The sequence below is a fragment of the Gobius niger genome (genome assembly GCF_951799975.1).
Source record: "Gobius niger genome assembly, chromosome: 4".
NCBI lineage: Eukaryota > Metazoa > Chordata > Actinopteri > Gobiiformes > Gobiidae > Gobius > Gobius niger.
The window spans coordinates 22,883,975-22,905,904 of NC_136855.1; the positions used below are offsets into that span (position 1 = coordinate 22,883,975).

Here is a 21,930-nt window from a genome sequence, read left to right on the forward strand (position 1 = left end):
GGCTTTGTCTTGTACATTCTTATTTTCTCTTGTTATTGTTAATAATGATGCTATGTGTCACTGTTCTCATAGGAGCTCATGTCTCAGAGACAGAGGCTAGCAGCAGAAAGGGAGAAGCTGCAAGCAGAATTGGAACATTTCAGGAAGTGTTTGACACTACCACAGACACAATGGCCCAGAGGCAGCCATTACAAGGGTTATCCTCCCAGGTGACCCCCACAAGTGCCCAGGCCCTAGCAGTAGCGAAAAACTCAGAGTTTATTTTTATCAATTTGGTCAATGTGGCTTCTTGGAAGAGATTGTTGCTGTTTTGATCAGATGAACGATTCAATTTAGTGAGGCCATACACTGAAGGGCAGTCTCTGAATTGTGACCGGGTTGAACCTGAGCCACAAAATCACAAATGTGTGCCAATGTAGCCAATCATAAATGTATGGGATAGGGATACCCAAAGAACAACGCATTCTTCAAGTCCAGTGTCGATTAGGGACCCACCACTCTTTATTTGGTCTGCCCCTTTTTGCCATGCTTCACAGACAATCCTGCCAATGAGGGAGTAGCTACTCCACAATCAGTGTGGTCAAGAGACTTGGACACTCTTTAAACAAATGCTTCTGGCCCATTGGAAATTGCTTCAACATAGTGGCCATTGGAGCTTTTGAACTGGAAATGCACTTAAAATGAAAAGCTGAAGAACTACCTGGTGGTACTGTGTTTCAAGAACTGTTGAAACTAGGGAAGAATAAAAAATGCACATTTTTGAAAGACTTAATGAAATGTTTTATTTGACAAGATAAAATTTGAAAATAAGAATTTTAAAAGGCATTTCAGCCTTGACATGTATATAATATGAAGAAAGAATTTTGTATGTTTTTATTACTTTAAACTTTGTTTTAAAAGAAAAAGCCTGCCATTTTTATATGTTTATGCTTTTGGGTTAAAAAGCCTTGCTTTTAGTGTTTATACTGCTGCTGGACAGAACAGCTCATTTTAGATTTTAAATAGAGTGAGAGAAAACAGGATCTGCTGCTCCTTTTACTTGCTTCACAAATAATCTAGCCACCGTCACTTCATCTGGCTCTGAATTTACTCAGAGGCTCCAAGTTATGGCTCCTGTCCTTTGCCTTTATTTGCAGCAGCATGTCTGTCAAATGGATATCACATTTAGCTTCTTTTTGTTTACATGATAGTTTTAAAACCCACATGAAGACCATCCAGCTGATAAACCCTGATTATTATTTATTCTTTCTTACTCTTTTTTTAAAGAGCTGGACTGATATTATAGCAAATAATTTTTATGCCTTACTAGACTATGTTCTTATCACCAGCCATGTGCCAAATTTATTTTAATTTGTGGTTAGGTAGCCAAAAAGTAACCCACAATTGCCATTTTACACAACTGAACAAATCCATATTATCATTTCATGTTTTGAACCAATTACCCAGAGTTGCCAACAAACAAAAGCATTTGGTTGATCTTTAGCACATATTAAATATATATTGCCCAAGTCAATGGTTTCCTCCCCATCATCTTTACACCCTTTTCTTACAGATTATGTCAAGTTTTAAACCGAAAAGGGAGAACACACATGATATAAATTAATGTTAAGCAATTGTTAATGAGTTGCTATAAACATAAGAAGGATATTACATGCTAGAATCGCAAATGTCCAAGCCGCACTGTTTGTCAATGTAGGGTATGCAGTAGTTTATATAAGAGGAACTGACACAGACTGTAGTTCAAATATCCAACACAAACAATACTATAGTTTCAAGTGCCTCCAGAATTTAGGAGCTTGTGAAGGTGTTTGCTTTTATCACTGCAGGGATCATCAGGGATATGTTGTACTAACACTCAACTGTTAATTGTTCTTTCATATCCCCCTAATGTGTGCAGGTCCAGACATTCACAAATATTTTACATCCACTGTTTCATGGTATTCTAATCATATCCAAGTCCAAAATCTGACTTTCAACACCTTAAATCACAAGAATAGAGCATTGCAAATATAACCTATTGGTTTATGTGATAACATGCATGCAAGCTGCCAAGATGGGGAAAATGTCCCTTTAGGAGCCTAACTTATCTTCAGTCCATGCACATCCATGCAATAGTCCCATGACTCAGCGAAGGATGTCTAGATGCTGTGAACTCCTGTTTTGAAATGTACTTGTTTAAATTCATTGTAATGTAATATATTCTTTGTTGAATGTAGTAATTAGTTATTTATGAATATATGGCTGTGATTTCAGACAAAAATAAATTTCAAAAATGTCTACTTGTTTTATTTACCACAAGGCTTTTATACATAGCAGTACGTACATTTAAACTAACAGTTTCAATTTTATAAATAACCACGCGATGATCAGTAATCATCGAACTGTCCTTTAGTGGAACCAGGCTGAAGATTGGAGCGAAGCTTATACATGCAGTTCAGAGAATCAAGAAGGAAAGACCGGATCGTATTGATTTCCATTAATGTCAGGTTGTCAAGCTGAAAAAGAAAAACAGAAGCAGGTTAATACAATTATATCAACTTTAAATACAGGTTATACAAAAAAATACATATTTAGGCCAACAGTGTAATAGTCAATCATTATCCCCAAAATATCTTCAAGGTTGTGTCCAAAACAGGCGCTTGAATGTTTTCTCGCACCTTAGCATGAGCCTCTTGTTGATTGATGAAGCTGTCTGCAGAAAGGCGTAGTTTGGCAATACGCGTGTCCCAGATATCCTTAACCAAAGTGCGGATTTCATCTGCCTTAGGAATGTTGTCTGACGCACTTAAAACATGTCAGCAAAAATAAAAGTTATCAAAAGCAACAGCTGCTACACATAATTACAGAGTCTGCAGTGACTACGTTAGGGTGAATATGAGTGAAGTAGGACAATGGGACAGATACATTTGTTTTTCTGTTGTCTTAAAAAGCACACACATTAAAATCAAGACTGAAATGTGACCAATGTTTGTTTTCAATTTGCCTGTGAAATCATTTTGGAATTAGATATGGTTTTAGCAAGTTTTATTAAATGTTCAATTAATAGAAGATTTGTATAAATATAATACTTAATTTCAAATAAGCAATAAAGTAAGGTTGTATTGGGTTGGGATATATCCTTCAAATGATTATGGTCACTCACAAATCATCAGTCATATGCATTAATATGTACAGGACACAAGGATTGAACAGCTAACCTTTGTGGACGAACATCATAATAGAGTTCCATTCCACTTCACCAATAACACTTTCAATGTTTGATTTTAAAGGGAAAAAATGGTATACGGTAAGTAAATTCTCCTTATGTGTGCCACTTTCCTCACATTCACCTCACTGGTTACATATCTTACTGATTAAGGAGCAGTTTGGTCAGCTCCATGTAGTATGGACTAGGAACAGGTGTGAATGTCTCTTCTTTTCGCTCAAGCTCACGCATTTCCTCCAGTTTCTCTGCACAGTAAGAGCATATTAGAGCTATAGCTGCCTGTATTATAACACAAATGTGGTGCAGCTTTCAACTTACCAACACTCATCCACTCGGGGGGAACAATTCTGCATTTTTGACGCTGTTTTAGATTAAGGGCTAACCACACAGGAACATTCACGGACAGTCCGGGATTAAATGGGCCGAGGTCACCCTGAAACACAAGATCAATACACTCCTGCATGACATGAATAAACACATAAACAACACCTACGACATTTACAAGCTATACTAACTTTGCCCAACTACATTTGAACTAAACCTTTCATAGTTTAGACGACAAGACATCAGTTTTCCAAGTTGACTTACCCCGATTAAGTAGATTTTGTCTAGACTGAAATTTGGTATTATTTCAACCGTCTCCTTCTCCGCAATAAACTCTACTTCAGACGCGTCCATTATAAACAAAAACTATATTAAATGTAATCCTGGTCGTGCAGGCGTCAAAACATCATTTTCCCGCGAAATACTGAACAGAAGACAGTCAATCGCAAGTTCTCGCGAGATGTGCAGATTTCCTTGTTGTTCTACAAACACATGGAATAGTCGCGTGCCCACATTTATTATGACTATGGGGCCCACGCTAAATATCTTAGTCGTATTAGCCGCTGTAAAGCCTTTTTTAAGATATGCCCTGAAAGTTAATATTCGCTGAATAATTCTATAAATGTATCTTTGAGCTGCTTTGTTTCTAGAGGCGAGGAACAGGCATTTGCAGACAAAATCCATGAGGTGGCGATATTTACCAAGCAATTGGCAGGAGGCTATGGGCAAGAGGCACAACAGTAGGGTACGGACTAGGCCTAATATAAGTCTATACTGTTGTGTATATGTACATGACGTATTATACACACAGACCTTAAAATATGCGTACTAAATAGAATGAATGTATAGCGCTGATGTGTTTTTACATAAGCTACAAAGCCACCAAAAATAGTTGATGCTGGATTTGCCTTTTATAAAGTAACGCTACTTTTATATACGTTTTAAACATACGTCTCTCTCAATACCCGTAAAATAGTTCACGTTCATTTTGTCCTAGAATTGCATTTAAGCAAGCTCCATGTGTACTCCTCTTATCAAATTCTCTGATTACTTTCAATTCAAAACAAGTCTAAAAAGTTTTTACCAGTTCATCCTTTTGACAAAAAGATATAACATTTCAATAAAAAAGGTATGTAAATGGTCACGTTTATAGAAACACCATTTAATTTAAGATGACATTTCTGCTACTTCTCAAAACTTAAGAACAGCAATAAGAGTTGCAAAACCTCTATATTTGTAAATTCAGTGCCAAGACCTATTCTATTCAACTGACAAACATATGAGAACAAAGCTCACCCTTCAACATAGTTTAAGATCTTGTTGAATATATTAAAAATGGTAAATCAATGTTATTACCAAATTTCAGGCACATACTGTAACTACAATTCACAAAAGTCGCATTGGAAACATCAATAGTTTTGTCCAAGTCAACTTAAAAAGGTGCCAGCCGTACAGTATTTAATTTGCCCTTTCAAATTTGGCTCAATGTTTCTCAAGTATTCAACTAGAAAATCCCTTGATAAAACAAAGACTCTAGCATTTAGCACTTTGTTCATGACAATCGTGCATGCTAAAATGGCGCCAATAAATCTTCCTCCAATAGAAATGTCATAGCTAAGCACAAGTTAGCAAAGATCTAAGACAGACTTGTTAATCACAGGATTGGTCCAGTCATTTCGCAGATCATCCAAGTGATTGTCAAAGTCAATAAGATTTTCGTAGCACCGGCTCTCGAGAAGAGCTGATGTTATCTTCTGTGCTTCATGCCAGTCTTCGAACGCGTCACTGAAAGGGGAAATGATTTGTCAGGAAGACATCTGACAGATAACAGATAATTGTGTGTACACATTGCAACAGATAATTATGATATCTTAATCAAATGAGTCTCAAAGAATAATGTAAATAGAACAACACGGCAAAGTACAATTTTCAGTTAATACCAGGAAACTTATTTTATTTTATTTTATTGACCTTTATTTAACCAGGATAGTCCCACTGAGATTAAGAATCTCTTTTTCAGGGGAGTCCTGGCCCCAGAGGGGAATCTATTGTACATGTTTTTAGTGGTAGGGGAAACAGGAGTACCCGGAGGAAACCTACGCACACACGGGGAGAACATGCAAACTCCACACAGAAAGGCCCCGTCCAGGTGGGAATCGAACCCGGGACCTTCTAGCTGTGAGGCGTGAGCGCTAACCGCTGCGCCACCTGCGCCACCGTGCCGCCACTTACACAGTAACGTCTCTGCTTTTCCATTTGTTCTCATGATGATCGTAGATAAAAACAATGGGTTCAAAACAACTGATTGTCAGTCTACTGTTATCCACCTGAAATGGAAAACAAGATCCAGATGAAGCTGACAAGTATCATGATGGTAAAAGTAATATCATGAAGACTGATTTGACTAATGAAATTTCTCCTACCATGACAATTGCAGCTTCACTGAAGTTGTCAGAAATTCTAGCAGCCACTTTTTCAGCAACTTGATTAAGTCTGAAAGGTCAAAACAAAATGAATACATCATCAGAGACATAGTTAAGACAACAAAGATACACCAGATGCCTGCCTTCTTCAAAATGTGACAAAAATTAAATATCCCATGAATTGGCAATTCGATATTTACATTTATATTGGATTTCGTTGTCTAGAACAGTGGTCACTTGAATAGTTCATTTACAAGTACAGTGGGTTGCATAAGTATCCGCCCCCTCTTTAACTTTGACATTTTGCCATGCTATGGATCTATATCTATAAAATATAAAATTGACATTTTGACAACACACTCTAAGTGACACACAATCGTCAAGTGAAAGGAAATGTATACATGATTTTGAACTTTTTTTAGAAAATGGGGTTTGCAAAAGTATAATAATGCATTGGTTTTATATAGCGTTTTTCTGGACACTCAAAGACGCTTTACATTGCACTTTTCGTTCACTCCATACTCGGTTGTGGTAAGCTACTATTGTAGCCACAGCTGCCCTGGGGTAGCCTGATGGAAGCGAGGCAAGCAGTCTGCGCCATCGGCCCCTCCAACCACCACCAACCACTCACTCAATACACTACATTTGCTAGGCTTCCTGGTGTTACCAAACAGTCTCCCATCCAAGTCCTGCCAGGCCGTTCCCTGCTTAGCTTCCAAGGTCTGACGGGATTGGGCACAGCAAAGGCAGTATGGCCACATACAAAGTATTTACCCCCTTTCCTTTTAGTGCAACCAATTGCCTTGAGAAGCTGCCTGATGATTTCTGAATGATCACATGTTGACTAATGACCAAAAAGAGTCTACCTGTGTGTAATCTAATGCCAGCTCAAATAGAGCTGATCTGTGATGGTCTCAGAGGTCTGTTAAGAGACTATTGGGGAGCAGACAGCATCATGAAGTCCAAGAACACACCAGACAGGTCCGGGATAAAGTATAAAGATGGGTTAGGTTCTAAAAAGATTTCCAAAGTTTTGAACATCTCTCAGATAAATACACCATCCAGAAATGGAAAGAGTATGGCATCACTGCAAACCGACCAAGACCCGGCTGTCCTCCTAAACTTACTGACCGAACAAGGACAGCACTGACCACAGCTGTTACCAAGAAGCCTATGATGACCCTGGATGAACTGCAGAGAGCTACAGCTCAGGTGGGGGAAACTGTCCACAGAACAACAAATTGTCGTACACTGCACAAATCTGGCCTTTATGGAAGAGTTGCTAGAAGAAGCCAGGGGTCCCGTTTGCTGTTTGCTGTTTGCCAGAAGTCACAAGAAGCACCTTCTTCCACATGTGGGACTTCTTATGGTTTTGAAGTCCCATCTTATGGTTATACGACCAAAATGGAACTTTTTGGCCTAAATGCAAAACGCTATGTTTGGCGTACAAGTAACACTGCACATCACAACAACACCATCCGCACTGCCAAATATGGTGGTGGGAGTGTCATGCTCTGGGGGTGCTTTTCTTCAGCAGGGACAGGGAAGATGGTTCGCGTTGATAGGAAGTTGGATGTGGCCAAATACAGGGCAAACTTGGACGAAAACCTGTTGGAGTCTGCAAAAGACTTGAAATTGGGGCGGAGGTTCACTTTCCAGCAAGACAACAACCCTGAACATAAAGCCAGAGCCACAATGGAATGGTTGAAAACAAAAAATATCCATGTGTTAGAATGTGCAGACCGAAATCCAATCATGAATCTGTGGTAAGATCTGAAAACTCCAGTACTCTCCATCTAATCTAACTGAGCTTGAGTTGTTTTGCAAAGAAGAATGGGCAAAAATTCCAGTCTGTGCAGGACTGTTAGAGACATACCCCAACAGACCTGCAGCTGTACCTGCCGCAAAAGGCGGTTCCACAAAGTATTAACTAAGGGGGGTAGATACTCTTGCAAACCCCACTTTTCATTTTTAATTTATACAAAAAATGTCTCAATCACGTATAAATTTCATTTCACTTCACGATTGAGTGTCACCTAGTGTGTGTCTTTTACATAAAATTTCAATTACTGTAAATATATTTATGTTTGTGTTCCATAGCGTCGCAAAATGTTGAAAAGTTAAAAGGGGGTGGGGATACTTATGTGACTCACTGTACCCATTACCTCGAGGATGCTGCCATTATTTTCACAAAATGATCAACTAAAATTGGATTTATCACAGCTTAATACAGTGTTGGGGTCAAAATGTAGCAAAATACACTTTAAAAACATAAAAATGTATTTGACAGTAATATTGAAATTCTACCCAGTTATACCATATTATACCAATCTGAGGTCATCCCAAGTACCCCCTGCTAAGTGCTCAAGTACCCCCAGGGGTACTGAGATATTATTACAGTGTACCCATGGCCATGGGGAATTTTCTACATTTTGCAAGACATAGATTTTTTACCTTGAATCCTTTGTGCGTTCATTTGCTTGATAATATCCAGAGATAACATAGTTATTTTCTTTACACCACGTGTCAATCTGTAAAAAGAAGAGTTAACAGGCTGAGGCTGTAACAGAAACTATATTTCACTGCTCATCATCATAATTTTTATTTAGTTGTGGAATCAAGTATCATTGGCATTTCCAAGTAAGCATATCTAAGATTAGGAATTAGGATGGGCTGTACACTTTAGTCTGCACATTCGAGATATAATCACTTACCAGTGTTAAAGCTACTTCAAGCATTGGTGCCAAAGCAAGAGTGCCGTGGAAAAGCGGAACACAATCCACACATAGAACTGTGTGATTCTGACTTTCCTTCTTTTTATCTTTCGGCTTTTCAGCGATTAGTAACCCGTTGACAGCGCAGTGGGGATATTTAGCAGCATGTAACAGCATTTTACAGTAAGCCTGGCTAGTCAACTGAATAGGCATGTTTTGATGAGAATGCCCGAAATAATATGCTATACAACAACTGGATAACACGACCGCTTACGCAGTGTTGAGCAATACCTCTCTCTGTCCGTTAGCATTAGCTATCTGTGTGAAGTCCAACAAAGTAGATTTCAACTCTTTCACCAGTGCCAAGCCAAGTAGTTGAACACAATGGACGCGTGTACACAGGTACGAGCACAAGAAAGGCCAGTTCACAAATTAAACCACTGACTATGATAAGAATGGGGCATTTATGAGCTAATCGCAAATCCACCTTCCACTTGTTTCACCGGTGTGCCGTAAACCAATGTAAAGTACCGTAAAACAGTGACCATTGCTGACGTATTTCCGTCTCCACACCGAGTTCCTTTCTGACTCGGGAGCGATACGTAAAGAGGATAAAGTAGGTCGCGTTTTTATGAACCACTACCTTGTCTAAATTGTGCCATTAATGATATTTCTGATGCAGTTATCTGGTTGCTGGGTTTGAATTTTATAGATTAACATTATTTCTAAATACATTAAGCAGACGACTGTGTCAGCGTCCGTAGTTCTTTCGAGATGCTAACGTGTACGCTAGTATTAGCAAATGATTGTTTACATTTTCATACACCTATATTTTAAATAACCGATAATATGTACCGTAGGTATTTATGTGTGCTTAGTCTGCACATTGTCCATCGGTTACACCGTTGGTAGTCTTTCTATGCCTTTGTTAACGAAGGAAATGTCATTGCCGCCCACATGACCTTGCGTTGGCTCCTAACAAGCTTTAGCTAAGCTTCCTGTAGGGGTGTAATGATAAACTATATCTATAAAACTAACTGTTATTTCACTATTAAAGCTTTTGTAGATGCTGAAGAAGTCGATATACAAATTGAGCATGATGTGTATTGCCTTATCGATGTGGTGATGTGGTAGTTGAGTGTATTATTCTGAAATAACTAAACTTTTTTCCTTTATGTGTTACTTTTATTTTCCAGAATGTTGGTCTCCAGAGCCTTGAGTATTGTTGGCAAACGTGCCATTTCCACATCTGTCTGTTTACGTGGAGGGCATGGTAAGATTAAATAAATCATTTACAGTTGATTTTTTATTTTCAATGTTTATGATTGTAATCAGGTTTTACTCATTTTACACTACTTGCACAGGTAGATGGGTAGATAGACTGCATTCTCATGTCATACAGGCTAAAAGATTATATAAGATCAACAATTATGTTAAGGACAGCCCTTCCCGACAGTGAATACATGTCTGATGGCACAAGGGGCATCTCACAATGGAATACACACAACATGGACATAAACTTAGATAGTCCTTGAAGGAATCAGGTCCTTCCTATTGGTTCTGGTACCTATCCTACTTTATTTTCCACTAATTGGTTTAGTCCCATGTATTGGAATGAAATGGATGTCTGGATTGTTTTTAAATATAAGCATAAGTTAAAGCATGTATGCAAGCATTTTGTTGAGCTGTAATGATCATGAATCTTATGTTTGTTTGTTTGTCATTTTGTTTGTTTGAATGCAGGTGTTGCTAAAATAGAGGACTATACTCTCCCTGTGTACCTTGACAAACGTGAGAATCCACTCCCAGATATCAACTATGTGCAGAAACTGAGTCCGGAGCAGGTGTCTCTGAAAGAAAAAGAGAAGGGCTCCTGGGTTTCTCTGTCCAATGAAGAGAAAATTGCATGTAAGATTGGGATTTATTTTATTAATTTTTTCAAGATAACCCACATAACGGTTGCATACAGTTCTACAGTAAGTGTTCTCTCAACTGAGATCTGAACAGAAATTGTCCGTGCAGCTCAATCAACAAATAGCTGCTTGTATATAATAAAGTTGTATAAAAATGCAGAAATACAACAAGCCAATGTGTGCTTATCTTTTATTCTGTGTAGTGTACCGGATCACCTTCCACCAGAGTTTTGCTGAGATGAACAAAGCCTCAGGCGAGTGGAAATCTGTGTTCGGAGCAATGCTGTTTTTCATTGGTTTCACTGGCCTGGTTGTACTCTGGCAGAGAAAATATGGTAAGGAAAAAACCCTTACAGAAGTTTAAAAAAAAATCCATTGTTCATTTGTTTGTGTTTTATTTCTCCATAGTGTATGGGTCAGTCCCTCCTACATTTGATAAGGAGTGGAAAGCAAAGGAGTTGCAGCGGATGCTGGATATGAGAGTCAACCCTGTGGAGGGCTTTTCAGACAAGTGGGACTATGAAAATAAGCAGTGGAAAAAGTAAAAAACCAAGAGTACGCTTTGACCTACAACCAATGCAAGAAAACCGGGATCACCATTACTTCTGTATTTATCAATTGTACACATTACCTCAGTTGTGCGTTTTGGAAGACAACTTCCTCTTATGGTCATTGTATGATAAAGGAAAAAATAAAACATTATACAAATGACTGTTTGTTTTATCTTAAATTCTACACAACTACAATCCTTTATTGTTGCTGACACAAAGTGAGGCACTGAAGGTGAATACATTGGGGGGGAAAGATAGAAAGGTTATTTGCTTTAAATCACATACCAGTGTGTGTGTATATATATTTATTTATTTTTGAGTGAAAAAGTGGTTGTGCTGCTAAAGTGTGATTATTATCAATTAATATTTATAATTGCATAAAACCCCTCATGTAATTGATTGGGATTAATCGAAAAACCTCCTAGCACTAGTTTATATAAAGCCCCCAACAGCACATCGATGCACAGCAGCCGTGATGTCACTTACCGGATGAGCGCGCCGCTCCACCGCTGCAGTTGTTCGCTCCGACAACAATCCGGAAGACAGAAGGCGACAGTATGACGGAACTGTTTGTGAAGTTTTTGCTATAACCAGGCACTATTTGAAGTCATAATTATTGTGTAATTATGCAAATCAACAGTGGCAATAACACAAAAGCTTTGACCTCTCTTTTGGTTAGTTGAAAGCGAATCTCCCAGCACTGGATAATACCTCTATCTTCTCTGAATTATTGTAGCTTATTGCGCCCAGTTTGTTTTGATCATGGGGAATGGAATGAACAAGGTAAGACAGCTTCACAATGCAGTGGTTTGTCAATAAATGTTAACAATGTTAGCTGTGTAGCATTAGCAAACGTTAGTTGCTGCTGACGTCATGTTCTGATCTCAAGTTGAGGCTCATCATGAACCCTTTGAAAAAAATTGGCTTGGCTATTTACTGATCTTGCTCCTTATGTTCTTATTGTGTTTCTCTATCAACCATTATATATTCAAAAGGTTTGGCCAACAGCTCTGGGCACATCCCTGCTCCCACAAGTGCATGACATCACACACATCATACCTCCAAAAACAATCTGGTCAGGTTTCCCCACAATCGCAGCGACGTCAGGACGGCAAATAAAGCACTTACTTACTTACTTACTTACTTCCTTACTTACTTACTTACTTACTTCCTTCCTTCCTTCCTTACTTACTTACTTACTTACTTACTTACTTACTTACTTACTTACTTACTTACTTACTTACTTAATTACTTAATTACTTACTTACTTACTTACTTAAGGCACATCACCCACTTTACCTATGCATTAATGTGGCATTAGTGTGTTTGTGGTTGGTGTTGGTTGGAGGGGCCTCTTGTATTGGGGGTACTTCCTTCACCATTGACTAAAATGATATAGGGTAATAATATAAAAAAAAACAAGAAAAAAACAACAACCGACTTCTATTGTAACCACAGCTGCCCTGAGGTAGACCAACACAAACGAGGCTGTCAAACTGTGACAATGACTCCTCCGATCACCACTACCACTCACTCATGCACCTGCACCGCATTCATGCACAGGCAAGGTGGGTGAAGTGCCTTGTCCAAGGACATGCACCCGTGGGAGCAGGGATTCGAACCGGCAACCTTTCAGTCATCAGATGAGCTACTATACCATCAGAACTACCCGCGGAGGCAAATGCATGTGAGCTGCAACAAGTTACTGCCAGTGAAAAAATAATAATAAAACTGTAAAAAACAGACCCACAAAAAAACAGACGATCTAACATTTTAAAGAAATCAGAACTAAAAAATTGTGCTTAATGTGTTCAAAATAGAGTCAGACTGATGTATTATTAGTTACTACATTATTGGCTGAATTTATTACATCTATGAATGATTTTCATCAATAAATAATAATACATAGTTACATTATTGGCACAACACAATTTTTACGTTATTAGCCTGTTATTGCGTTATCGGCATGTTACATTTTGAAACTGGACAAATGTATTACGTTATTGACCGTTATTATGTTATCGGTTCTTACAAGGACCTACTATGTGACTTTTTTGGGGCCTAGATCACGGGCCCAAAACCCTATAGCAGGGGCTCCAAAATTAGAAAAAAGTAGTACTATATAACTGTAATCTAATTAGTCAATTTTCAAAAGTAATGTGTCACTATTAGTTAATAAAAAAAGTAATGTTAATCCGTTACTGCCCGACTCACTAACTAATAAGGCAGGAAATCGGTTTTAAACATTTATGGAATGGAGAATGCACGACGAGGTGTCCATTATCAGAAATAATTGGACGATGCGGAGGCGTGGCTGCTTCCGCGGAGTCCAGTTATTTCTGATAATGGACACCTCGGAGTGTATTATCCCACTTATACCATGGTTCCACAAACTCAAACTGTTCATTGGGGGCCTGGTTGCTTTATTTTTTAAAGTCCCGGGCAGGAGTTATTTCACTTTTTATGCTGTTTTACCTGAAGCTAGACCGAGCTTAATTGTTTTTCGTTACTATGGAAACAGCTGCTGTGGAGTGATACAGAACGTGACTTAACTGTTGCTGGACTAGGTGTAGTATATGTAAGGGATAATGCACAACGAGGTGTCCATTATCAGAAATAACTGGATGACGCGGAGGCACGCGGAGTCCCACTTGAAGGGCCGGGACCTTTTGCGAATAATTACGATTAATTAATTACATAAGGTTTAGTACGATTAAAACTATTAATCAAAATTAATCACACTTTATTTTAGCGGCGCAGACACTTTTTCAGTTTCCTTTTTCCTGCTGACGTTGCTTAGGGACCTAACAATGCAATGTCAAACTTGTTTATTCACATAGTTAAGCCACATAAACTACTCAATGGGAGTAAAAAGTATCTGAACCCTTTGGAATTTCTTACATTTCTGCCTAAATTGGTCATAAAATGTGGTCTGATCTTTATTAGAATCACAAGAATGAGTAAACAGTGTCTGTTTGAACTAATATCACCCAAACATTTACATTTTATCATATTTTTAGTGGCCATAACATATAACAGGACAGCGTGGAATAAGTAAGTGAACCCAGTAATCTCACCGCAATCCTCTTTACTGTTTTGTAAAGAGGAATAGTCCAAGATTCATCCTGATTGTTGTTCACGTCTATTCTGCAACTACAGAAAACGCAGTTATTGCCTTATTGTTGCCAGCTATCCAAGGGTTCACTAACTTATTCCACTATGTCCTGTGAATGTCTTGGGTTTTTCTGCAAAATATCTTGATAAACGTGTGAATTCATTTTTCCACTGATGATGGCAGGTTGTCCAGGCCCTGAGGCAGCAAAGTAGCCCCCATGATGCCCCTGTACCATACTTCACAGTGGGGACATCATGTTTTCCTCCCACAGAATATTTTGCCAGTAGTGCAGCATCCAAGTGCTTTTTCACAAACTTCAAACGTGCAGCAATGTTTTTTGACAGCAACAGCTTCCTCCGTGACGTTCTCCCATGAACCCCATTCTTGTTCAATGTTTTACCTATTGTAGGTCTGTCAACATAGATGTTGGCCTGTGTCAGTTTCTGTAAGTCTTTAGCTAACACTGTAGGGTTGTTGTTTTTTACCTCATTGATTATTCTGCGCTGTGCCCTTGAAGTCATCTTTATAGGATGGCCACTCCCTGGAAGTGAAGCAACAGTGCCAAACTGTCTCTATTTTTAGACAATTGTTCTAACCGGGGATTTATGAACATCAAGACTTTTAGAAATGGTTTTGTAACCTTTTCCAGCTTGATACAAATTAACTAATGTGTGTTTCTCAATGGCACGGTCAGCTTTAAGCCACACTTCAGAGATTGGACTTCAGGTTGGCTCACACCTAACTCTAAATGAATCCTTAGCCTGGAGGTTCACTTACTTATTCCAATCTGTCCTGTGAATGTTTTTTGTGTGGCCAATAAAATATGATAGCAAGTTGTTTGGGTAGTATTATTTTAAGCAGACACTGTTTACTCAGTCTTATGATTTTGATAAAGATCAGACGACATTTTATGACCAATTTACTCAGAAATGTGAGAAATTCTAAAGGGTTCACATACTTCTTCCTCCCGCTGCATATACACACATACACTTATTCCAGTCGCCCTTCAGACCTTGTTGGCATGGCTTTCCCTTTGCTTCTGCTTAAGACTTAATCCCTAAATCTCAGTCTGTCTGAACCTCACCTCCGACGTTTGTTCCTTTCAGAAGTCGTCTGTCACCAGCGTCAATGTCTATTTGTAACACGTTTGTTTCTTCACAGGTAGTTGATGGTCTCTACCTTGGAAATATAAGAGGTGAGTGGCTGAATGTAGATTTTGTGTTGGTAGAGTTTCTTCTCTAGTGTGTCCTTGACTTTAGCAAGATAGCAGGTTTTATAAGACCCCATGGAGACAAGATAAGTTCTCTCCAGAGGACATTAGAAGTCACAGAATAATTGCAGCCTTTTGTCATTTGTTCGTTAATAATGTGAATTCATCTTGCAGCCAACATTTCAAATATTTTTTTTTGCAGATTCAGAGAACAGAGAAAGTTTGTCAAAAAATGGCATCACACACATTTTGTCTGTTCACAACAATGCCAAGCCTGTGCATAAGGTAAGCAGTCTGCAAACCCCAAATTTGTTTTTAAAATGATTTGTGCTAGTTTTTAGATGCAGGACTTGGGAAATGTCTGAGAGAATGCCAGTGTCTCCCAACTTGCTGTATGGGTCGGGGAACCCATGGGCTCATGCAAAAACTTAGTTGTGTGAACAAGGATTTTCCTTTAATCGCTCATTTACTGTTTTGTAGGATATGACCTACCTTTGCATTCATGCTGATGATGCCTCCAGTCAAAATTTGTGAGTGAAAAATGTTCTTCTGCTTTGGGTGGGGATTTGGGTGATATTGTAACAATCAGTTGCTAAAAATTAAACAACTCAGTATTTTGTTGTTTGATTAAAGTTAAGTATTGCTGTGAAAGATGAATGAGAATGCAAACAATTTGAATCTGTTGAATTCAGTAGTGGCTAGTGGATAATAGAGCAGTGGATAAAAGACATGTTTACTAAACCCAAGCTAAGGAGGTATATTCCGTTTTATAAATGTTACTTCAGAATCTTAAATCAAACGCAGCATTAAAAATAAGAACTGAGGTCTCTGTGTGCCCATGGCTGCCTATATGCTTCAAAGGGGGCCCAGAAGAGGACAGGTTGTGGAATATGTGTGATTTGGGTATAGTTGGGTATACCACTATTTGGGTATAAGATGAATATCCTTTTCCTGTAATTATAAGGCAATAATTTAAACTGTTTGACCTGACAAAGTCCTGCTAAATCAGGAATATTTTTAAGTTTGTATTAGAGTTTAGAGCCAATGCCCGGGCCAAGATATTACACATGGCAGTTGGGTTTGGGTCGGGCTCAGGTTTCAAGATTTTATATTTGATCTCATAGAAATATAAGCTTAGTCTATTGGACACAAAATTATACAAATTGTAAAATAGAGTTGTCCCGTAGTTCAGCCTTTTTACTCCTTTGTTAAAGCTAATGGATGTCTCTGCTCTCTGGCTTGGCAGCAAAGTAAACAAAGAGTTGCTAATTGAGTGATACTGTAAACAACTTGAATAGGTGGGTTTTGGCAGTTTTGGAGGGGGGTCTAATACAGCATAAGACCACTCTGCCTTGGGTACAGTATCACATTCTGACCACAAGAGCTAAGAAGAAGCTTCTGTGAATAGAAGCAAAACTTCCTCAACTCAACCTAACCCAGTCCAGTCAACAATTTAAACTTCACTATGATGAATACTTCCTGGACGAATGAGAGCCTTCATAAACACAGTTTGTGCTGCTGCCTGCTCCACTGCTCGTCCACCATGTGCGTAAACCTCTCCCACACTGCGCACACACCAGAGCGGGCCGAGAGGTGCAGCAGCAGTTGTTCCTGCTGAATGCGCTCTGACCGGGCCTTAACCGGACCTTAAGTTAAAAAATATTTATGCAGGTTTGTACCAGGGTTGGGCCTACCATTCCAGTTAATTGGTCGGGCCGGGGTTGGGTTGGGCTGGATCTTTTTGGGCCCGATCTAAGCTCTAGTTTGTATCCAATCCCTGTGTGTCATCTATCTCATAAGGTCATATAAGCCTCATGAGATAAGTACCTGCAGGAAATGCTTTACAACAAACAATTTAAAGTTTAGGGGTATTATTGCCATTGTATACTAATGCAATATAATGCAACAATTAAAAACCTTAGGGCCAGGACTGCAAAACCCGCACAGTTCGTCACCAGGGCGTAAAATAGGCATATGAAATCGGCTGCTAAAACTATAATAATGGATGGTAATGTTGTACACTAATGGATTGTACTGATATTTTTTTCTTGAAATAAAATCCTATAAAAAGTGATGGGCAATATGCCACTTGCAAAAGAAAGAACCCGTGCCCAATAATTGAGTTCTGAGATTTCATCACAATTCAAGTCAAATTAGATCAGTTGCACTTCCCCAGATGACTGTGAGGGAAGGTTCAGAGGCAACGATACAATACAATTATCACATGAATCAAAGTTCAAACGTTGCATAATGTTGATGTCTGCTGATGTTTTACCAAGCAAACAAATTGGTTGTGTTTACTTTAATTCATAAGTAACACCAAGTACTACCTCATAAGATCCTTCCTTAAAGAGTAAAGTTGCAGATGGCTTTAAGTATCACGTGAAGAAGCTCAACTACCCACCACAGATGGAGAACCACTAGTTTCATTCATTTTGTGCAGGCATTGGCCCTTGCTTCGGAATGGAGGTATCTGATCTCTTGTTGCAATCAAGTGTCCTTCCTTTGGGCAGCAGGGGAAGGAAACCACTGGGGACATCTGGCTGTTGGCTCCGACCACGCTGAGTTTTTATAAGCCCTTCTGTCACAATCACTGGTCTGAGTACTCTGAGGCAAACTGTCAGCTGCACTGTCAGACTGTGGTCCCTGTGGTCTGAGCTAATAAGCTTTGTTATTGAAATAATAAGGAAAGCAAAAACAGTTTTGTCTTTATTTTCTATAGGCATCGTGAACATTGTATTGCAAATATATTTCCCGTAAAAATGTCCGTACAAAATTTAGGCCTTTTTTTATTCTAAATGTTCAGCTTTTTTTTCAGCTTTTTTTTCTAAACCTCAAAAAACATGGTCACAAGGGTAATTTTCTGCATATTAAACAAGACTGCCGGAAACCTCTGTGCTTGGAAGACAGAACAAACTGCTGAAGAGACATGTTTTTGAGAAAAGGGGTTGAATCTCAGGAAAGAAACAAAAAGGAAAGCCGTGGTCAGTCTATTTTAACCCCAGTCTGTTAATCTGTCTGCTATTGAGTAACCAACACCAGCTCCTGGGGAGACGCTGCTATCTGCTCTGTGTGTCTTGATTATGAAAGCGCCATCCATGTTTCCTGTCTGAGCAAGTGCCATTCAGAATCTGAACATGTTTGTGCCGCAATTAACCGCAGCCAGCTTGACCTTGGAGTCATATGACGACTGGTAGTCTTATAGATGATCGCTCATTCATGTATTATCAGTGTACCTTTTCTCTTAATAATCTCTTTTTATATTTTAATTACATAGGGGAATAATCTGTAGCCTTTTATGGATTTTTATTTAGGCAGGAAGTTTCAAATGTACTGAGGAGGTTTATATGTTTCAGACTACAACATTTTAAAGAATCTATTGGCTTCATCCATGAGTGCCGCTTGAATGGTGGTGCATGTTTGGTTCACTGGTAAGTTTTAGATCATCATTGTATTCTTACTAACACCCCACCTTTTGCTTCTGCTAATGTTATTATCATGTGTCAGCCTTGCAGGTGTGTCCCGCAGTACGACGCTAGTGGTGGCCTATTTAATGACTGTCACAAAGTATGACTGGGAGGAGTGTTTATCCGCCATCAAAGCCGTTCGCTCATTCGTGGGCCCAAACTATGGATTTCAGCAGCAACTGCAAGAATATCAAATGAAACTAGTGTCGGAGGTAAAACAAAAGCCACTGAAACGCACCTTTGAGAGTCATTCATCTTTGTTCAAATATAAAGGACAAAATGTTGAAATCATATAGACGATCGTTGTCAATATGAAGGGCAGATAAAACATACGAAAAACAACTGTTCAGAATGTTTTCAGCAGCAATCCATGGGTACAGTAGGAGAATGCTTATAAATACTATAAACAAACATAACCTATTTTTTTGTTACAAAAGAAAGCAATTCCAGTGGTCAACCATGCAGAATACCTCCAACAAATCCATTTTTAAATTTAACATCTTTTGCGTGATCTTGTTGATCTAAAGACGGTTGTTGCCATGTGCATGCACACAGCCACATGCTTCTTTACTGTGTTCAAGAAATGTTTCAATCAAGAGAAATTAGACACAACCTCAGATGAACTGGGTGTGGACTAAAGGAGTAGGTGCAAGTCTGTCAAAGGGGTTGGTCTTTGGAACAGTTTAGACTTGAGGGCTCCTAAACAATTAAAGAATTGTTTTCATCTATAAATTAAACATTATGGAAAACTATAGGACACTTGAATAAAGGCGGGGAGAAAATGAAATAAAATGAAAAGTTTAAAGCAATATTACTAGCATTACCTTCCTTTTTCCCATTTCCAATTCTTGATTTTTATGTCTTGTGTTGGTGTGTTGCCATTGTTGGTGTTAGAATAACCGTCTCATTATGTGCCATCTTTGGTGATAGTGTCACAATTGTATATAAGTCTTCAGCCAAACCCCTTTCAGTCAGGCATAATTAAACACTTAAAATACATGTTTTTTAATTGTTTAATGTACCAGATTGCTGAAAAATATATGGCATGTATTATAAAGTTCATAATGGCTGAAAAATTAACTACTACTATTACTAGAATTGTTGCCATAGCACATTAAAAAAATGTAATGGTGAAAAGTCTTCAAAATGTTCATAACAGGCTGTTAAGAGTGTGATTCCAGATGCTTTTTGCTTTGAGAACAAAGTAGTCGGGGGTGACCGTCAACTAATCTAAACAAAAATGAAAGTATCAACTTGAATTAGTCATCAGCATGCGCTCGTCTCGTGCAGTTTAATATTATTGGAGTACAGTATGTGGATGCTTCTCACTTATTTCCGATCTTGGACTTTTTCTCACACACCTATTCGTGACAACCAGCTTGACCCTGCCATAAGGAGGAGAAGGGGAACTGTCGGGGGGTTGCTGGGGTTGCATTAGTTTGGTACTGTTTATCACGTGTTGGGCGTTACAGTCAGCATATTGCAACACAGAATGACTGAAGAAAAAAAAAAATGTTTGTAGATTTCGAGGATTTAAGAGGAAATAGGATTCATGTGTGTTTTTTCCCACATCTACTCAGAAGAGAAAGTCAGGAATCACAACAGTAGAAGTACATTGCACAATAGTATGTCATATACATGTGTTCGTCAATAATCTCATTTGTTTTTTTGTGACTGTGACATCATCTGCTTACCCTCACATATCTTATAACCTCAGTATTCTACATTTTAGAATCTTCATTAGTTATGGAATCCTGGGCAGTGGGAATACAAAATGTCTATTGCGGCGCCAACACTGCAAGCTAAAAGGGAAGAAGTAGTATCTAAAGGTTAGTTTCGAATGACTAAATGAGAGTGTTTTCTCCTCAGTACCGTGCCTGGTTGGAGTCCAGTTTCAGCCCCAGTCCCTTCAAAGAGCAGGAGCAGGTGGGCACTCTGCTAAGCCAGTACACAGAGCAACAGGAGAACCAGAGGAAAGAGGGGGCTCACAATCGCTGGTCCAGACCGGAGGACTCTACTTTGCCTAATGCTGCTGATGATGATGACGAGGATGAGAGCTGAACTGTCACCACTACTCTATCACGTTAGGATAATATGGGATTCCCCCTCTTTACCCTGATTTATGCTGCCAAAGCCAGTTCACACAGTGTTGGTTCACTTTAAATTGAACTTTTTCACACTAACATTTTATGGTTGTATAATTACTATGGGTACTGCCTCCAGGGACGCCTTAAAACCTTGTAGAAAATTGTAACACAAGTACACCCATTTTTGTATATTTAGCTTCGGAGCCTTAAATTGGGATTTGTTTTAATGTGATTCAGACTGCCCTTTTAAGAAGCAATTTCCTCTGCACTGATTCTTGTTTAAAAATTGTTATTTTTCATAACAGATGTAGCCAGAATAGGTTTTATTGCCATTGTTTCAGTACAGGTTCACAAACTAGCCATATATGTTTTTTTTCTTATTAAATTTGTGACCTGCTGTGACTGGATTGTGTTGTTTGTGGACACCTGTAGGTGGACAAGAGAATACTCTACTACTATGAAGGGTTTTTGTTTTACAAATAGCCTAGTTCCACACAACAGTGCACATGCAATTGCTGTTGTTCGTTTTATTGGAAACAACTTTCTTTTTTTTTGCAATAAGAATATCCTAAGAATGTTGAGAGGTAAAGCTTAGAAAATCTCTGCTGCTGTGTTAATTAATAAACTATTTACGATAGGCTACAAAATAGATCTTTTTAGATTTTTTTTTATTTTCTTCATTCGAAATGTAATGTCTGCAGACTATTTGAAAGACAACTGTTTGAGCATGTGGTCAATGTAACTATTCAGCTGATTAAAATGTTGTTTTCAGTTTTGCACCGCTGCTTCACATTTTTATTATCAAAATCAATTTTCTAAGCTTAGAAAGAACTGCCTGTGGGTAGATTCGAACAAATGTGCATTCTCTGTAGACCAACAGGAAGCTTCTTTTGAATGAGTGTGGGTGGATCACAAAAATCC

At 38.6% G+C, this 21,930-nt stretch overlaps 5 protein-coding genes across 7 annotated transcripts in view; 3 read left to right on the forward strand and 2 right to left on the reverse strand.

Moving 5' to 3' along the window:
* Window positions 1–2,279, forward strand: part of gse1b (Gse1 coiled-coil protein b) — a 111,090-nt gene extending 108,811 nt beyond the window's left edge. For all 3 annotated transcript variants that reach the window (XM_079554949.1, XM_079554950.1, XM_079554951.1), the window contains one exon: window positions 73–2,279. In XM_079554949.1, the coding sequence (XP_079411075.1) occupies window positions 73–213 (141 nt within the window). In that variant the 3' untranslated portion in view covers window positions 214–2,279. The remainder of the gene's footprint in view (window positions 1–72) is intronic.
* Window positions 2,280–2,319: 40 nt separating this feature from the next.
* gins2 (GINS complex subunit 2) lies at window positions 2,320–3,945 on the reverse strand. Its single transcript, XM_079555196.1, has 5 exons — window positions 3,794–3,945; window positions 3,524–3,638; window positions 3,351–3,450; window positions 2,658–2,784; window positions 2,320–2,495 (listed from the first exon to the last, which is right to left on the reverse strand). The coding sequence occupies exons 1-5, from the start codon at window positions 3,881–3,883 to the stop codon at window positions 2,367–2,369; spliced, it is 561 nt and encodes a 186-aa protein (XP_079411322.1). The 5' UTR covers window positions 3,884–3,945; the 3' UTR covers window positions 2,320–2,366.
* An 815-nt stretch (window positions 3,946–4,760) lies between these two features.
* Window positions 4,761–9,198, reverse strand: emc8 (ER membrane protein complex subunit 8). Its single transcript, XM_079554960.1, has 5 exons — window positions 8,667–9,198; window positions 8,407–8,483; window positions 5,953–6,022; window positions 5,762–5,856; window positions 4,761–5,314 (listed from the first exon to the last, which is right to left on the reverse strand). Exons 1-5 carry the CDS (start codon window positions 8,877–8,879, stop codon window positions 5,155–5,157), a joined length of 615 nt encoding a protein of 204 aa, XP_079411086.1. The 5' UTR covers window positions 8,880–9,198; the 3' UTR covers window positions 4,761–5,154.
* A 13-nt stretch (window positions 9,199–9,211) lies between these two features.
* Window positions 9,212–11,269, forward strand: cox4i1 (cytochrome c oxidase subunit 4I1). Its single transcript, XM_079554963.1, has 5 exons — window positions 9,212–9,282; window positions 9,863–9,939; window positions 10,410–10,574; window positions 10,783–10,914; window positions 10,988–11,269. The coding sequence occupies exons 2-5, from the start codon at window positions 9,864–9,866 to the stop codon at window positions 11,122–11,124; spliced, it is 510 nt and encodes a 169-aa protein (XP_079411089.1). The 5' UTR covers window positions 9,212–9,282; window position 9,863; the 3' UTR covers window positions 11,125–11,269.
* Window positions 11,270–11,637: 368 nt separating this feature from the next.
* dusp22a (dual specificity phosphatase 22a) lies at window positions 11,638–21,400 on the forward strand. The gene is made up of 8 exons (XM_079555857.1): window positions 11,638–11,913; window positions 15,407–15,440; window positions 15,658–15,740; window positions 15,936–15,985; window positions 18,812–18,886; window positions 18,963–19,134; window positions 20,792–20,984; window positions 21,031–21,400. The coding sequence occupies exons 1-7, from the start codon at window positions 11,893–11,895 to the stop codon at window positions 20,981–20,983; spliced, it is 627 nt and encodes a 208-aa protein (XP_079411983.1). The 5' UTR covers window positions 11,638–11,892; the 3' UTR covers window position 20,984; window positions 21,031–21,400.
* Window positions 21,401–21,930: the final 530 nt, after the last annotated feature.

Bases quoted from the DNA above. Each gene is read 5' to 3' on its own strand.
- gins2 (XM_079555196.1), bottom strand. From the start codon at position 3,883: ATGGACGCGTCTGAAGTAGAGTTTATTGCGGAGAAGGAGACGGTTGAA. The intron at 3,639-3,793 runs GTAAGTCAACTT...CTTGTGTTTCAG, and splicing joins ACAAAATCTACTTAATCGGG to GGTGACCTCGGCCCATTTAA. The intron at 3,451-3,523 runs GTAAGTTGAAAG...CTTACTGTGCAG, and splicing joins CCCCGAGTGGATGAGTGTTG to AGAAACTGGAGGAAATGCGT.
- emc8 (XM_079554960.1), bottom strand. From the start codon at position 8,879: ATGCCTATTCAGTTGACTAGCCAGGCTTACTGTAAAATGCTGTTACAT. The intron at 6,023-8,406 runs GTAAAAAATCTA...TTGACCTTTCAG, and splicing joins GAACGCACAAAGGATTCAAG to ACTTAATCAAGTTGCTGAAA. The intron at 5,857-5,952 runs GTAGGAGAAATT...TTTCCATTTCAG, and splicing joins GTGAAGCTGCAATTGTCATG to GTGGATAACAGTAGACTGAC.
- cox4i1 (XM_079554963.1), top strand. From the start codon at position 9,864: ATGTTGGTCTCCAGAGCCTTGAGTATTGTTGGCAAACGTGCCATTTCC. The intron at 9,940-10,409 runs GTAAGATTAAAT...GTTTGAATGCAG, and splicing joins CTGTTTACGTGGAGGGCATG to GTGTTGCTAAAATAGAGGAC. The intron at 10,915-10,987 runs GTAAGGAAAAAA...ATTTCTCCATAG, and splicing joins ACTCTGGCAGAGAAAATATG to TGTATGGGTCAGTCCCTCCT.
- dusp22a (XM_079555857.1), top strand. From the start codon at position 11,893: ATGGGGAATGGAATGAACAAG. The intron at 11,914-15,406 runs GTAAGACAGCTT...GTTTCTTCACAG, and splicing joins TGGGGAATGGAATGAACAAG to GTAGTTGATGGTCTCTACCT. The intron at 15,741-15,935 runs GTAAGCAGTCTG...ACTGTTTTGTAG, and splicing joins ATGCCAAGCCTGTGCATAAG to GATATGACCTACCTTTGCAT.